This window comes from Procambarus clarkii, chromosome 69 (assembly GCF_040958095.1).
Source record: "Procambarus clarkii isolate CNS0578487 chromosome 69, FALCON_Pclarkii_2.0, whole genome shotgun sequence".
Classification (NCBI taxonomy): Eukaryota; Metazoa; Arthropoda; class Malacostraca; order Decapoda; family Cambaridae; genus Procambarus; species Procambarus clarkii.
In genome coordinates, this window is record NC_091218.1 from 21,155,358 (window position 1) to 21,172,857 (window position 17,500).

The 17,500-nt window shown below is 53.4% G+C and overlaps 2 protein-coding genes across 6 annotated transcripts in view; both read right to left on the bottom strand.

Annotated features, from left to right (window-relative positions):
* Positions 1-17,500, bottom strand: part of rsh (radish) — a 122,389-nt gene that overhangs the window by 91,902 nt on the left and 12,987 nt on the right. For all 5 annotated transcript variants that reach the window (XM_069311192.1, XM_069311195.1, XM_069311193.1 and 2 more), the window contains exon 2: positions 4,983-6,644. The gene's annotated coding sequence lies outside the window, so the exon portion shown is untranslated. The remainder of the gene's footprint in view (positions 1-4,982; positions 6,645-17,500) is intronic.
* Positions 13,073-14,122, bottom strand: LOC138355880 (mucin-22-like). Its single transcript, XM_069311429.1, has one exon. The coding sequence runs from the start codon at positions 14,120-14,122 to the stop codon at positions 13,073-13,075; it is 1,050 nt and encodes a 349-aa protein (XP_069167530.1).

Consider the following 17,500-nt stretch of genomic DNA (forward strand, 5'->3'; position numbering starts at 1 on the left):
AACTGTATTCCTCAGAGCGAAGACGAGAGAGATAACCAGGAGGCCTGTCGGAGACAGGGCCCAGGGGGACATTGATCCTAGGAACCAACTCGAGGCAGCCTTGAGGTAACCGCATCTTGTAGCATTTGACTAAGTGGTTCATTTATTGTGCACCCCATACCCATCCTGTCAGCTGTGGCACGAACGGATTACAGAAGGCACGAACGGATTACAGAGAGCACGAACTGATTACAGAGAGCACGAACGGATTACAGAGACCACGAACGGATTACAGATAGCACGAACGGATTACAGAGACCACGAACGGATTACAGAGACCACGAACGGATTACAGAGAGCACGAAAGGTCCTGCTCAGACCAGGGGTGGGCCCTTTACACCAGGTTGTCCAGTTCGACCCCCTCCCCCCCTCCCCTCACACATGGCTAAATATCCCCGCTTGCAACAAACCACTTGTCCTGTGACTTCTAGAAATTACAATATATTCAGCCTGGGAGAAGGAATTCCTCCCAGTTCAGGACACGAGGGGAAATCACCCCTCTGAAGGTGGTAGAAACCCAGCCTCACATATACGGGTTTTCCCTCTCCAAGAAGCAGACGAGTCCCCCCTCTCCAAGAAGCAGATAAGTCCCCCCTCCCCTCTCCAAGAAGCAGGTGAGTCCCCCCTCTCCAAGAAGCAGGTGATTCCCCCCCCCTCTCCAAGAAGCAGATGAGTTCCCCCCTCTCCAAGAAGCAGACAAGTTTTCTCTTTCATCACCACACAAACAATTCTGAGGGAAATTGATAAAGATAAAGGCAGACTACTCAGAACAGGTGGATCTCGCATCAATGAGCCACAGAGACATTAAAAAGCATTGTTTCAGTGTCAGAGTAGTTAAGGAATGGAATGCATAAGGCAGTGATGTGGTGGAGGCTGACTCCATACACAGTTTTAAGTGTAGATATGATAGAGCCCAGTAGGCTCAGGAATCTGTACACCAGTTGATTGGCGGTTGAGAGGCGGGACCAAAGAGCCAGAGCTCAACCCCCGCAAGCACAAGTAGGCGAATACACACACACACACACACACACACACACACACACACACACACACACACACACACACACACACACACACACTGTGACCAGTTTAAGGCATTTTATCAAAAGATTCGCCCAATTTCCAGCAGGTGGCGGAAGAGCAGCCGTTGGTGGGGCGGGACAGGCAATATATCACTAGTGGAAAAGTTCCATATTGCCACGACAGACCAAGTGAGGCCAGCAAGGTGACAATAGACGGTGGTGTGGCGGGCTGAGTTACTGCAGGTATGGCAATACTGCCAGACCTGCTGACAGGTGTGTGGCAACTATGAGGAGGCTGGGTTGACTGAGTGTGTCACTCACGGGGCCTATTATGCACTTCTAAACATATCTTTTTGCTCGATAAATGTCATATTTAAGGTTGACATTGGGTCTTTCCTGCACATGTTAGGTATGAACTCCTTATCTCCTTAGACCACATTCTGAGTCCTCTGAGAAGGTCCCAATAATTTAGGTGTATGATAGTGTATGTGTACAGTGTATGTTCGCGTGTATTTTATTTCAGACAGCTTTCCTGCCTTGAGAGTAGCAGATTTCAAGGACAGACAGGACAATTGAAGGAGAAGCATTGGTTTTCCTGGAGTTGAAGGTATATAACGACCTATAATTGTCCTGGTTGATGCTATGTTCACTCTGTTATGCTCACTAAACGACAGGTCGTCTCTCACCACTATGAACAGATTCTGGTCATATTGGTTTGTGTTTTGTGAGGTCTGAGAGCGTGTTGTGGCAGTTCACGAGTCTGAGGTGCCTTTACTTCAGGCAAGCTGGGAGTTATCATTGTTGTGGCGGATTACAAGGTAGGTGAGGTGGTTGTGGTTGTTGGTGGGAGTGGGGGTGGTGGTGGTGGTTGTTGGTGGTGGTGGTTGTGGTGGTTGTTGTGGTGGTGGTTGTGGTTGTAGGTGGTGGTGGTTGTGTTGTGTTGTGAGGGTTGTGGTGGCGATGTTGTGTGGCGATGGTTGCGGTGGTTGTGGTTGTAGGTGGTGGTGGTTGTGGTGGTGGTGGTGTAGTGGTGATGGTTGTGGTGGTGGTTGTGGTTGTAGGTGGTGGTGGTTGTGGTGGTTGTGTTGTGTTGTGAGGGTTGTGGTGGCGATGTTGTGTGGCGATGGTTGCGGTGGTTGTGGTTGTAGGTGGTGGTGGTTGTGGTGGTGGTGGTGTAGTGGTGATGGTTGTGGTGGTGGTGGTGGTTGTGTGTTGATGGTTGTGGTGGTTGTGTGGTGATGGTGGTGGTGGTTGTGTGGTGATGGTTGTGGTGATGGTTGTGGTGGTGGTGGTTGTGTGGTGATGGTGGTGGTGGTGGTGTAGTGGTGGTGGTGGTGGTGTAGTGGTGGTGGTGGTTGTGTGGTGATGGTGGTGGTGGTTGTGTGGTGATGGTTGTGGTGGTGGTGTAGTGGTGGTGGTGGTTGTGTTGTGATGGTGGTGGTGGTTGTGTGGTGATGGTGGTGGTGGTGTAGTGGTGATAGTTGTGGTGGTGACAGTTGAAGTGGTGGTAGTTGTGGTGGTGGTGGTTGTGGTAGTTGCGGCTGTGGTAGTTGTGGTAGTTGTGGTGGTGGTGGTAGTTGTCGAGGTGGTGGTAGCTGTAGTGGTTGTGGTAGTTGTGGTGGTGATTGTCATGGTAGTAGTTGAGGTGGTGATGGTAGTTGTTGAGGTTATTGTTGAAGTGGTGGTAATTGTGGTGATGGTAGTTGTAGATGTGGTAGTTGTGCTGATGATAGTTGTAATGGTGGTAGTTGTGGTGATGATAGTTACAGTAGTGGTGGTGGTGGTGTTGGTAGTAGTGGTGGTGGTGGTAGTAGTGGTGGTGGTGATAGTGGTGATAGTGGTGGTGGTAGTGATGGTAGTGGTGGTGGTAGTAGTGGTGGTGGTAGTAGTGGTAGTGGTAGTGGTAGTAGTAGTGGTAGTGGTGGTAGTGGTAGTAGTAGTGGTAGTGGTGGAAGTAGTAGTGGTAGTAGTAGTAGTGGAGGTGGTGGTAGTGGTGGTGGTAGTGGCAGTAGTAGTGGTAGTGGTGGTAGTAGTAGTGGTAGTAGTAGTGGTGGTAGTAGTAGTAGTGGAGGTGGTGGTAGTGGCAGTAGTAGTGGTAGTGGTGGTAGTGGTGGTAGTAGTAGTGGTAGTAGTAGTAGTAGTAGTGGTAGTTGTAGTGGTAGTAGTAGTAGTAGTAGTGGTAGTGGTGGTAGTGGTGGTAGTTGTAGTGGTAGTAGTATTAGTAGTAGTGGTAGTGGTGGTAGTAGTGGTAGTAGTAGTGGTAGTGGTGGTAGTAGTGGTGGTAGTAGTGGTAGTAGTAGTAGTAGTAGTGGTAGTGGTGGTAGTAGTGGTAGTGGTGGTAGTAGTAGTGGTAGTGGTGGTAGTAGTGGTGGTAGTGGTGGTAGTAGTGGTAGTAGTAGTAGTAGTAGTGGTAGTGGTGGTAGTAGTGGTGGTAGTAGTGGTAGTAGTAGTAGTAGTAGTGGTAGTGGTGGTAGTAGTGGTAGTAGTAGTAGTAGTAGTGGTAGTGGTGGTAGTAGTAGTAGTAGTAGTGGTAGTGGTGGTAGTAGTGGTGGTAGTAGTGGTAGTAGTAGTAGTAGTAGTGGTAGTGGTGGTAGTAGTGGTGGTAGTAGTGGTAGTAGTAGTAGTAGTAGTAGTGGTAGTGGCGGTAGTAGTAGTAGTAGTAGTGGTAGTGGTGGTAGTAGTGGTGGTAGTAGTGGTGGTAGTAGTGGTAGTAGTAGTAGTAGTAGTGGTAGTGGTGGTAGTAGTGGTGGTAGTAGTGGTAGTAGTAGTAGTAGTAGTGGTAGTGGTGGTAGTAGTGGTAGTAGTAGTAGTAGTAGTAGTGGTAGTGGTGGTAGTAGTAGTAGTAGTAGTGGTAGTGGTGGTAGTAGTGGTAGTATTAGTAGTAGTAGTGGTAGTGGTGGTAGTAGTAGTGGTAGTGGTGGTAGTAGTGGTGGTAGTGGTGGTAGTAGTAGTAGTAGTAGTGGTAGTGGTGGTAGTAGTGGTAGTAGTAGTAGTAGTAGTGGTATTGGTGGTAGTAGTGGTAGTAGTAGTCGTAGTAGTAGTAGTAGTAGTGGTAGTGGTGGTAGTAGTGGTGGTAGTAGTGGTAGTAGTAGTGGTAGTAGTAGTGGTAGTGGTGGTAGTAGTGGTGGTAGTGGTGGTAGTAGTGGTAGTAGTAGTAGTAGTAGTAGTAGTAGTAGTAGTAGTGGTAGTGGTGGTAGTAGTAGTAGTAGTAGTGGTAGTGGTGGTAGTAGTGGTGGTAGTAGTGGTAGTAGTAGTAGTAGTAGTGGTAGTGGTGGTAGTAGTGGCAGTAGTAGTAGTAGTAGTGGTAGTAGTGGTAGTAGTAGTGGTAGTAGTAGTAGTGGTAGTAGTGGTAGTGGTGGTAGTAGTAGTGGTAGTAGTAGTAGTGGTAGTAGTGGTAGTGGTGGTAGTAGTGGTGGTAGTAGTGGTAGTAGTAGTGGTAGTAGTAGTAGTGGAGGTGGTGGTAGTGGCGGTAGTGGTGGTAGTAGTGGTAGTAGTAGTGGTAGTAGTAGTAGTGGAGGTGGTGGTAGTGGCGGTAGTGGTGGTAGTAGTGGTGGTAGTAGTAGTGGTGATGGTGGTGGTAGTGGTGGTGGTAGTGGTGGTGGTGGTAGTAGTAGTAGTAGTGGTAGTAGTAGTAGTGGTAGCAGTAGTGGTAGTGGTGGTAGTAGTGGTGGTAGTGATAGTAGTGGTAGTGATAGTGGTAATAGTGGTAGTGGTGGTGGTAATAGTGGTAGTGGTAGTGGTAGTAGCAGTAGTAGTAGTAGTAGTGGTGGTAGTGGTAATGGTGGTAGTGGTAGTAGTAGTAGTGGAGGTGGTGGTAGTGGCAGTAGTAGTGGTGGTAGTAGTGGTAGTGGTGGTAGTAGTGATAGTACTAGTGGTAGTGGTGGTAGCAGTAGTACTAGTAGCAGGAGGTCAGAGACTTACCGAGGCTGTTGCGGCGTCTGGCGTTGCCAGAGACGTTCACATGAGGTTCCGTGACTGCTCTCCGCCCCACGAACTGACGGCGGCGCAGCACCGCTCCTAGCGCCTTGGCTGCGGCTCTGGCTGCGCCTCCTGCGGGTGGGGGTGTGCCGCCCCCTGCGCTGCCGCCGCCCTCCCCGCCGCCCGCCCCCGCCCCTCCTACACTCCGCGTGGCAATGGACGCCAGCAGCTGCGCCGCCTGCTGCCCCCACGCGCTCCGCGGCGTCCTTGCGGCGTCACGTCAGGCAGCGACTGCGGGAGGAGGCAGCCCAGCGGCCCCTCCGCCGCCTGCGGCAGCAGCAGAACCCGCCGTGCCGCCCCCCATGCACGGCCTAGGACCCCTCAGGTGGCCGGCCAATCACCCCCTCAGGAGGCCGGCCTAGTAGCCCTCAGGAGGCCGGCCTAGTAGCCCTCAGGAGGCCGGCCAAGTAACCCTCAGGAGGCCGGCCTAGTAGCCCTCAGGAGGCCGGCCAAGTAACCCTCAGGAGGCCGGCCTAGTAGCCCTCAGGAGGCCGGCCTAGTAGCCCTCAGGAGGCCGGCCTAGTAGCCGTTAGGTGGCCGGCCTAGTAGCCCTCAGGAGGCCTGGCCTAGCAGCTTTCAGGTGGCCGGCCTAGCAGCCCTCAGGTGGCCGGCCTAGTAGCCCTCAGGAGGCCGGCCTAGCAGCCCTCAGGTGGCCGGCCTAGTAGCCCTCAGGAGGGCGGCCTAGTAGCCCTCAGGTGGCCGGCCTAGTAGCCCTCAGGAGGGCGGCCTAGTAGCCCTCAGGTGGCCGGCCTAGTAGCCCTCAGGAGGGCGGCCTAGTAGCCCTCAGGAGGGCGGCCTAGTAGCCCTCAGGTGTGCCGGCCGGACGCAGACTCCCCGCCGGCCGCACCATCACAGTGCTCGGAGAGGGGAGGAGGGGGCTCCGCGCGTCACAGGTGGCCGCCACGTTCAGCAGGTGGTTGTTTGGGGGGGGCGGCGGCAGGGGGAAGGGGAGGGGGCGTCCCGCAGATCAATGGGGTGCTGGGTAAAGGCCTTCCCTTGGGGGGCCTGGGATGGGGGTCCCTGGCGCCTGACACAGCCACGGGTACAGTCCTGTTGCTGCTTGTAGTCAGCGGAAGAACCTGGACACAGACTTCCCGGGTAAACACGGGTCACTGTTTCACTATCACAGACACTAGGAGGCACAGACCGGCCGGCCTCACCTTCACTATCACCACCACTAGTTGCGCACTCGAACCAACACCGCCCTTTACCTCACTCTCCCTCTTCCTCCAGCAACCCTCTCATAGCGGAGCTCTCAGGAGCATAGGGCCTCCTTCCTGCAGAAGCACCAGACGCACTTAACTAGTCCCTGACGAGCTGCGAGAACCCTCAGGGTCTGTGACTTCCCCGATGAAAGCTTGAGGGTAAGGACCTGACAAGGGCGCGAAGGTCTCAGACGGGTCTGAAGTTCAGCGTGAAGAGCCTTGACGAATGAGGTAAGGGTTCTGACGGAAGTGTGAGGGGCTCTGGTAGCTATAGGAGCTCCCAGGTAGAAGAGGGCTGGCTCCTATATAGCAGCCATGACCAGGGTGCAGGAGTGGTGTAATGTATCCTGGCTGCCAATCTTTGTATCACGCCCCAGCTCCACTGGCGGGCCTCGTGCTCCTGCAACACAAGACAATACCTTAAACACTTGTCGTAAATTAGACATCTGGCATATATTAAACACAAGTTGATAAATCACTATTCACACTAGGGGGGGGGGTTATTTGATTTTGTGTTGTGCTTCAAGTTTATAACCCTTTTGAGTGCTATTAACCATTTGACCTGCAGCACTGCGCCTATAAAGGCCTAGATCAAACTATGACATAATTGGTGTTTAGTAATAGTGAAAACCAATAACATTTATCTATGCGTGTTTTTTCTAAAAAAAATTGTGATCTAACACATATCTGGATATTATTACTCATTGAGAAAATAAATCTTGTTAACACACATAAAACGTCGCTAATATTTTATCATTTTCCTCTGGTTCCCGAATTTACTTCAAATTTGATCTTATTTGAAGAAAATGTGAAATGAATGGGTGACAATAACAAATTCAGAATCAGAGTAATAATAATATATTAAAATACATAAAAGTTATCTAAAAATAATGTATGTGGGTATGATTATGGCATAAATTATATGTACAGATATTTACAATTTTGTATAAAATCCTAAAGTCACTAATCACGCACGGAATTTCAAAGCTTAAACTACTATTTTGTTTTAATGAAAGGTTGAAAGTGAGGTGTACTCTACATCTCTGTATGTATGTATGTATGTATGTGTGTATATATATATATATATATATATATATATATATATATATATATATATATATATATATATATATATATATATATATATATATATATATATATATATATATATATATATATATATATATATATATATATATATAATCCCGCGATTGATAGACCCAACACCAAACCCAAAGATATTACACTAAGGAGCAACACTTATTTGTAGGAGCCTCATATAACCATATATCCATACTATACAAGAAAATTGCTAGTGGGTCCACAAATGTTGAAGCCAGACGCTCGAGGTGGAAGCCTCACACAAATATGTAGGAATGTACGGGATGGACTCAGGCTGGTCGGAGTAGGCCCAAGATAAATGATTTAGGAAATATTAGTAATTATTCACACCCACCATCTGATTGTCATGGATTCAAGTGTATGAGCTAAGAGTTTGTCGTGATCGGAAAACAATATTTCCTTAAGATACCCCTACTGTAGTTTTATTGCTTCCTAATATTATATTTTCTGAGAGACGGGAAAGAAGAGCAAAGTGTGAAGCAACATTAATGGCTGAACATCTCGTGAACATATATATTTGATCATCTATTATTTTTGGGTTGGGAAATTGAGTGAAGTCCCCAGTGTCACGCCTCGAACAGACAGACCTTTCCATTCATAGATATAGATATTAAAAGGCTCAGTAATACATAGGTCGAACCGAACCTGGAACTTATAGGTCTCACAGGTGACAACTTGGGTCCATCAGAGAGGACTGTAATCCACGTAAATATTGATGAACTAGAGTTATCGCGTTGCTCCGGTTCCGGCGTCTTCTCGCTGGCCGAAGTGTTGCCTAATGACAAGATAATAAACCCAAGTTTCCAAGTTCCGATATATTGCAGTCATCCCACGAAAACTTAAATACATTCTCGGTCTCTCTTTCAAGCGGCTTCTTCCTCAGATCTTTCTTCCCTCCCCCTCCTTCCATCATACTTCCCTGCCCTTCCTCCATCATACTTCCCCTCCCTCCCTCCATCATAACTCACTCCCTCATATCTGCCCCTGCCTGCCACTCACTAAGTAATAATCCCAAGCCGTACTGCTCACGTCCTGACCGCCTACGCTTGACGTCATGAGCCTAGCTGACGCCAGGGACCTGTAAAGGAGTAGATAGATAGATAGAGATGAGAGAGAGAGAGAGAGAGAGAGAGAGAGAGAGAGAGAGAGAGAGAGAGAGAGAGAGAGAGAGAGAGAGAGAGAGAGAGAGAGAGAGAGAGAGAGAGAGAGAGAGAGAGAGAGAGAGAGAGAGAGAGAGAGAGAGAGAGAGAGAGAGAGAGAGAGAGAGAGAGGAGGACAAGAGAGAGAGAGAGAGAATAATGACAAATATGTAATTTTAAACATAACGAAAAGAGATATTTGATTTCAGTCTGTAAGCTAAATTATTATATAAGAAAATCAAATCAATAAAGTAAACAAAATTTTGAGAGTTTATTTAACAACTGAGAAATTACATAGTTTAAGACTGTAATGTGCACAACATCAGAAAAGCCAATAATAAGTGTCTCGACACTCGTCGAAACACTGCAAACCTACGTTATATATTTAATTTTTAATGTTGACGACCTCCATCTGGCTCCACCCTCCCACACACACACATGTTAAGTTTATAGTTATCTATATACAGGGGGAACCCGGCGGTGCCCGGGTCTCTCTTCGTCCCTCCCTACTCTTCCCATTCCATAATAATAATAATGAGAAGCGGTTACGAGCCCTCACTTGCACACACTCAACCTCCTGCAACATGGCGCTCCAACACTGGCAATACTTGTGCAATAGAAAACCCGCTCAATGATATCTCCGACATCTCCCGCGCGATTGGCAAAACGCTGTCACTCATTCCCCCACGACACACTGTGTGATCGACACCAGGAACACGACACACTGTGATCGACACCAGGAACACGACACACTGTGTGATCGACACCAGGAACACGACACACTGTGTGATCGACACCAGGAACACGACACACTCTGTGATCGACACCAGGAACACGACACACTGTGTGATCGACACCAGGAACACGACACACTGTGTGATCGACACCAGGAACACGACACACTGTGTGATCGACTCCAGGAACACGACACACTGAGTGATCGACACCAGGAACACGACACACTGAGTGATCGACACCAGGAACACGACACACTGTGTGATCGACACCAGGAACACGACACACTGTGTGATCGACACCAGGAACACGACACACTGAGTGATCGACACCAGGAACTCGACACACTGTGTGATCGACACCAGGAACACGACACACTGTGTGATCGGCACCAGGAACACGACACACTGTGTGATCGACACCAGGAACACGACACACTGAGTGATCGACACCAGGAACTCGACACCCTGTGTGATCGACACCAGGAACACGACACACTGTGTGATCGACACCAGGAACACGACACACTGTGTGATCGACACCAGGAACACGACACACTGTGTGATCGACACCAGGAACACGACACACTGTGTGATCGACACCAGGAACACGACACACTGTGTGATCGACACCAGGAACACGACACACTCTGTGATCGACACCAGGAACACGACACACTGTGTGATCGACACCAGGAACACGACACACTGTGTGATCGACACCAGGAACACGACACACTGTGTGATCGACACCAGGAACACGACACACTGAGTGATCGACACCAGGAACTCGACACACTGTGTGATCGACACCAGGAACACGACACACTGTGTGATCGACACCAGGAACACGACACACTGTGTGATCGACACCAGGAACACGACACACTGAGTGATCGACACCAGGAACTCGACACACTGTGTGATCGACACCAGGAACACGACACACTGTGTGATCGACACCAGGAACACGACACACTGTGTGATCGACACCAGGAACACGACACACTGTGTGATCGACACCAGGAACACGACACACTGAGTGATCGACACCAGGAACTCGACACACTGTGTGATCGACACCAGGAACACGACACACTGTGTGATCGACACCAGGAACATGACACACTGTGTGATCGACACCAGGAACACGACACACTGAGTGATCGACACCAGGAACTCGACACACTGTGTGATCGACACCAGGAACACGACACACTGTGTGATCGACACCAGGAACACGACACACTGTGTGATCGACACCAGGAACACGACACACTGAGTGATCGACACCAGGAACTCGACACACTGTGTGATCGACACCAGGAACACGACACACTGTGTGATCGACACCAGGAACACGACACACTCTGTGATCGACACCAGGAACACACCACCCCCACCTCCCCTCTCCCAACACCACCACCACCCCCCTCCCCCCACCACCACCACCACCCCCCTCCCCACACCACCACCACCTTCCCACACCACCACCACCTCCCCCCTCCCCACACCACCACCACCTCCCCACACCACCACCACCATCCCCCTCCCCACACCACCACCACCACCCCCCTCCCCACACCACCACCACCACCCCCCCCTCCCCACACCACCACCACCACCTCCCACCTCCCCACACCACCACCACCACCTCTCCCCTCCCCACACCACCACCAACCCCCTCCCCACACCACCACCACCACCTCTCCCCTCCCCACACCACCACCAACCCCCTCCCCACACCACCACCACCTCCCCCCTCCCCACACCACCACCACCACCCCCCTCCCCACACCACCACCACCTCCCCACACCACCACCTCCCCCCACACCACCACCACCACCCCCCTCCCCACACCACTACCACCACCTCCCACCTCCCCACACCACCACCACCACCTCTCCCTCCCCACACCACCACCAACCCCCTCCCCACACCACCACCACCTCCCCCCTCCCCACACCACCACCACATCCCCCCTCCCCACACCACCACCACCTCCCACCTCCCCACACCATCACCACCTCCCCCTCCCCACACCACCACCACCTCCCCACACCACCACCACCACCTCTCCCCTCCCACACCACCACCACCACCCCCCTCCCCACACCACCACCACCTCCCACCTCCCCACACCACCACCACCTCCCACCTCCCCACACCACCACCACCTCCCCACACCACCACCACCACCACCTCCCCCCACACCACCACCACCACCCCCCTCCCCACACCACTACCACCACCTCCCTACACCACCACCACCACCTCTCCCCTCCCCACACCACCACCAACCCCCTCCCCACACCACCACCACCTCCCACCTCCCCACACCACCACCACCTCCCACCTCCCCACACCACCACCACCACCTCCCCACACCACCACCACCTCCCCACACCACCACCACCACCTCCCACCTCCCCACACCACCACCACCTCCCCACACCACCACCTCCCACCTCCCCACACCACCACCACCACCTCCCCCTCCCCACACCACCACCACCTCCCCACACCACCACCTCCCACCTCCCCACACAACCACCACCACCTCCCCCCCTCCCCACACCACCACCACCTCCCCCCTCCCCACACCACCACCACCACCTCCCCACACCACCACCTCCCACCTCCCCACACCACCACCACCACCTCCCACCTACCCACACCACCACCACCTCCCCACACCACCACCTCCCACCTCCCCACACCACCACCACCTCCCCACACCACCACCTCCCACCTCCCCACACCACCACCACCTCCCCACACCACCACCTCCCACCTCCCCACACCACCACCACCACCACCTCCCCACACCACCACCACCACCTCCCCACACCACCACCTCCCACCTCCCCACACCACCACCTCCCACCTCCCCACACCACCACCTCCCACCTCCCCACACCACCACCACCTCCCCACACCACCACCTCCCCCCTCCCCACACCACCACCACCACTTCCCCACACCACCACCTCCCCACACCACCACCACCTCCCTACACCACCACCTCCCACCTCCCCACACCACCACCACCTCCCCACACCACCACCTCCCCACACCACCACCACCTCCCCACACCACCACCTCCCACCTCCCCACACCACCACCACCACCTCCCCACATCACCTCCCACCTCCCCACACCACCACCACCTCCCCACACCACCACCTCCCCCCTCCCCACACCACCACCACCACCTCCCCACACCACCACCACCTCCCCACACCACCACCTCCCCCCTCCCCACACCACCACCACCACCTCCCCACACCACCACCTCCCACCTCCCCACACCACCACCACCACCTCCCCCCTCCCCACACCACCACCACCTACCCACACCACCACCTCCCACCTCCCCACACCACCACCACCACCTCCCCCCTCCCCACACCACCACCACCTCCCCACACCACCACCTCCCCCCTCCCCACACCACCACCACCTCCCCACACCACCACCTCCCCCCTCCCCACACCACCACCACCTGCCCACACCACCACCTCCCACCTCCCCACACCACCACCACCTCCCCACACCACCACCACCACCTCCCCCCTCCCCACACCACCACCACCTCCCCACACCACCACCACCACCCCCCTCCCCATCTTATCGACCACTTGTTGATTTTCAAGCTGACTGAGCGGCGCATGCCCCGTCCACGCTCACTCCACGCCCCCTTCATATACTACCTTCATGCTCCTTCCGTACCACCTTCATGCTCCCTCATGCTCCCCTCTACGGTGCCCCCCATACCCATGCTCCTGCCCTCCCCATCCTGCCCCAAACCACATGGTTTTTCTCCTCTTTTTCAGAGGGTTTGTGATGAAGGTACAGCAGCACAGAGACCACCATACGCCAGGATGAGCGCCCTCGCCTCACCGCTGCCAAGACAGGTACGGTGAAGCAGTACGGTGCTGTACCTTGTTGTACGGTGTTGTACCGTGTTGTATGGTGTTGTACCTTGTTGTACGGTGCTGTACCTTGTTGTACGGTGTTGTACCTTGTAGTACGGTGTTGTACCTTGTTGTACGGTGTTGTACCTTGTTGTACGGTGTTGTACCTTGTAGTACGGTGTTGTACCTTGTAGTACGGTGTTGTATCTTGTTGTACGGTGTTGTACCTTGTAGTACGGTGTTGTACCTTGTAGTACGGTGTTGTACCTTGTTGTACGGTGTTGTACCTTGTTGTACGGTGTTGTACCTTGTAGTACGGTGTTGTACCTTGTAGTACGGTGTTGTACCTTGTAGTACGGTGTTGTATCTTGTTGTACGGTGTTGTACCTTGTAGTACGGTGCTGTACCTTGTTGTACGGTGTTGTACCTTGTTGTACGGTGTTGTACCTTGTAGTACGGTGTTGTACCTTGTTGTACGGTGTTGTATCTTGTTGTACGGTGTTGTACCTTGTTGTACGGTGTTGTACCTTGTAGTTCGGTGCTGTACCTTGTAGTTCGGTGCTGTACCTTGTAGTTCGGTGCTGTACCTTGTAGTACGGTGCTGTACCTTGTAGTTCGGTGCTGTACCTTGTAGTACGGTGCTGTACCTTGTTGTACGGTGTTGTACCTTGTAGTACGGTGTTGTACCTTGTAGTACGGTGTTGTATCTTGTTGTACGGTGTTGTATCTTGTTGTACGGTGTTGTACCTTGTTGTACGGTGTTGTACCTTGTAGTACGGTGCTGTACCTTGTAGTTCGGTGCTGTACCTTGTTGTACGGTGTTGTACCTTGTTGTACGGTGTTGTACCTTGTAGTACGGTGCTGTACCTTGTAGTTCGGTGCTGTACCTTGTAGTACGGTGCTGTACCTTGTAGTTCGGTGCTGTACCTAGCTCTGCTGAGCCAGTCTATATCACACTGTGCCATATCACAGCTGGAGGTCCGTTAGAGATTAATTGCCGTACTATGCAGCTTGGTGGATAACAGGACGTCTAAGATGGTGATTCACAGCTACATGTCACGCCGAGTGTACGGGGCAGCTACGTCACGACGTGTGACGTCACATATCTTTGTGATGTCACTTATCTTTGTGATGTCACAAGGCTAGAGGGAATGCTGTGGTGACGTCACCAGTCCAGAGAATGGTGGATCAGGTGAAGGTGGTGGTGGTGGATCAGGTGAAGGGAGGTGGTGGATCAGGTGAAGGTGGTGGTGGTTCAGGTGAAGGTGGTGGTGGATCAGGTGGTGGTGGATCAGGTGAAGGGAGGTGGTGGATCAGGTGAAGGTGGGTGGTGGATCAGGTGAAGGTGGGTGGTGGATCAGGTGAAGGTGGTGGTGGATCAGGTGGTGGTGGATCAGGTGAAGGGAGGTGGTGGATCAGGTGAAGGTGGTGGTGGATCAGGTGAAGGGAGGTGGTGGTGGATCAGGTGAAGGGAGGTGGTGGTGGATCAGGTGAAGGGAGGTGGTAGTGGATCAGGTGAAGGGAGGTGGTGGATCAGGTGAAGGTGGTGGTGGATCAGGTGGTGGTGGATCAGGTGGTGGTGGATCAGGTGAAGGTGGTAGTGGATCAGGTGAAGGTGGGTGGTGGATCAGGTGAAGGTGGTGGTGGATCAGGTGAAGGTGGTGGTGGATCAGGTGAAGGTGGTGGTGGATCAGGTGAAGGTGGTGGTGGATCAGGTGAAGGTGGTGGTGGATCAGGTGAAGGTGGTGGTGGTGGATCAGGTGAAGGTGGTGGTGGATCAGGTGAAGGGAGGTGGTGGTGGATCAGGTGAAGGTGGTGGTGGATCAGGTGAAGCGAGGTGGTGGTGGATCAGGTGAAGGTGGTGGTGGATCAGGTGAAGGTGGTGGTGGATCAGGTGAAGGTGGTGGTGGTGGATCAGGTGAAGGGAGGTGGTGGTGGATCAGGTGAAGGTGGTGGTGGATCAGGTGAAGGTGGTGGTGGATCAGGTGAAGGTGGTGGTGGATCAGGTGAAGGTGGTGGTGGTGGATCAGGTGAAGGTGAGATGGAGCCAGGCGCCCCCCCCCCACTCACCTGTTGCAGCGTAAAGGACAATATTGATCAGGGGCCCAATATGATGGGTGATGGGGCCCCTCCTTCCCTCCCTTCACCTGAGTATAACCATCCCTGCCACCTTCACCTAATTGTTCACCTGCCCGTCCCATTCACCTAAACCAATGGACCCTCTGTCGTCCACTAGCCTCACCTAGTGCCCCATCACCACCTACCATACAGTCACCTAGCCTCACCTAGTGCCCCATCAGCGCCGACCATACAGTCACCTAGCCTCACCTGGTGCCCCATCACCGCCGACCATACAGTCACCTAGCCTCACCTGGTGCCCCATTACCACCTACTATACAGTCACCTAGCCTCACCTGGTGCCCCATCACCACCTACCATACAGTCACCTAGCCTCACCTGGTGTCCCATCACCACCTACCATACAGTCACCTAGCCTCACCTGGTGCCCCATCACCACCTACCATACAGTCACCTAGCCTCACCTGGTGTCCCATCACCACCTACCATACAGTCACCTAGCCTCACCTGGTGCCCCATCACCGCCTACCATACAGTCACCTAGCCTCACCTGGTGCCCCATCACCACCTACCATACAGTCACCTAGCCTCACCTGGTGTCCCATCACCACCTACCATACAGTCACCTAGCCTCACCTGGTGCCCCATCACCACCTACCATACAGTCACCTAGCCTCACCTGGTGTCCCATCACCACCTACCATACAGTCACCTAGCCTCACCTGGTGCCCCATCACCGCCTACCATACAGTCACCTAGCCTCACCTGGTGTCCCATCACCGCCTACCATACAGTCACCTAGCCTCACCTGGTGCCCCATCACCACCTACCATACAGTCACCTAGCCTCACCTGGTGCCCCATCACCGCCTACCATACAGTCACCTAGCCTCACCTGGTGTCCCATCACCACCTACCATACAGTCACCTAGCCTCACCTAGTGCCCCATCACCACCGACCATACAGTCACCTAGCCTCACCTGGTGCCCCATCACCACCTACCATACAGTCACCTAGCCTCACCTAGTGCCCCATCACCACCTACCATACAGTCACCTAGCCTCACCTGGTGCCCCATCACCACCTACCATACAGCCACCTAGCTTCACCTAGTGCCCCATTACCACCTACCATACAGTCACCTAGCCTCACCTGGTGCCCCATCACCACCGACCATACAGTCACCTAGCCTCACCTAGTGTCCCATCACCACCTACCATACAGTCACCTAGCCTCACCTGGTGCCCCATCACCACCTACCATACAGTCACCTAGCCTCACCTAGTGTCCCATCACCACCGACCATACAGTCACCTAGCCTCACCTAGTGCCCCATCACCACCGACCATACAGTCCCCTAGCCTCACCTAGTGCCCCATCACCACCGACCATACAGTCACCTAGCCTCACCTGGTGCCCCATCAGCGCCGACCATACAGTCACCTAGCCTCACCTGGTGCCCCATCACCACCTACCATACAGTCACCTAGCCTCACCTAGTGCCCCATCACCACCGACCATACAGTCCCCTAGCCTCACCTAGTGCCCCATCACCGCCTACCATACAGTCACCTAGCCTCACCTAGTGCCCCATCACCACCTACCATACAGTCACCTAGCCTCACCTAGTGCCCCATCACCACCGACCATACAGTCCCCTAGCCTCACCTAGTGCCCCATCACCGCCTACCATACAGTCACCTAGCCTCACCTAGTGCCCCATCACCACCTACCATACAGTCACCTAGCCTCACCTAGTGCCCCATCACCGCCTACCATACAGTCACCTAGCCTCACCTAGTGCCCCATCACCGCCTACCATACAGTCACCTAGCCTCACCTAGTGCCCCATCACCGCCTACCATACAGTCACCTAGCCTCACCTAGTGCCCCATCACCACCTACCATACAGTCACCTAGCCTCACCTAGTGCCCCATCACCACCGACCATACAGTCCCCTAGCCTCACCTAGTGCCCCATCACCGCCTACCATACAGTCACCTAGCCTCACCTAGTGCCCCATCACCACCTACCGTACAGTCACCTAGCCTCACCTAGTGCCCCATCACCGCCTACCATACAGTCACCTAGCCTCACCTAGTGCCCCATCACCGCTTACCATACAGTCACCTAGCCTCACCTAGTGCCCCATCACCGCCTACCATACAGTCACCTAGCCTCACCTGCACCTAGAAAGGTGTATAGGGCCCCCTACACCTCTCCTCATTGGGTGGAACGTCACCTAAATGGCAGAAGAACCAAT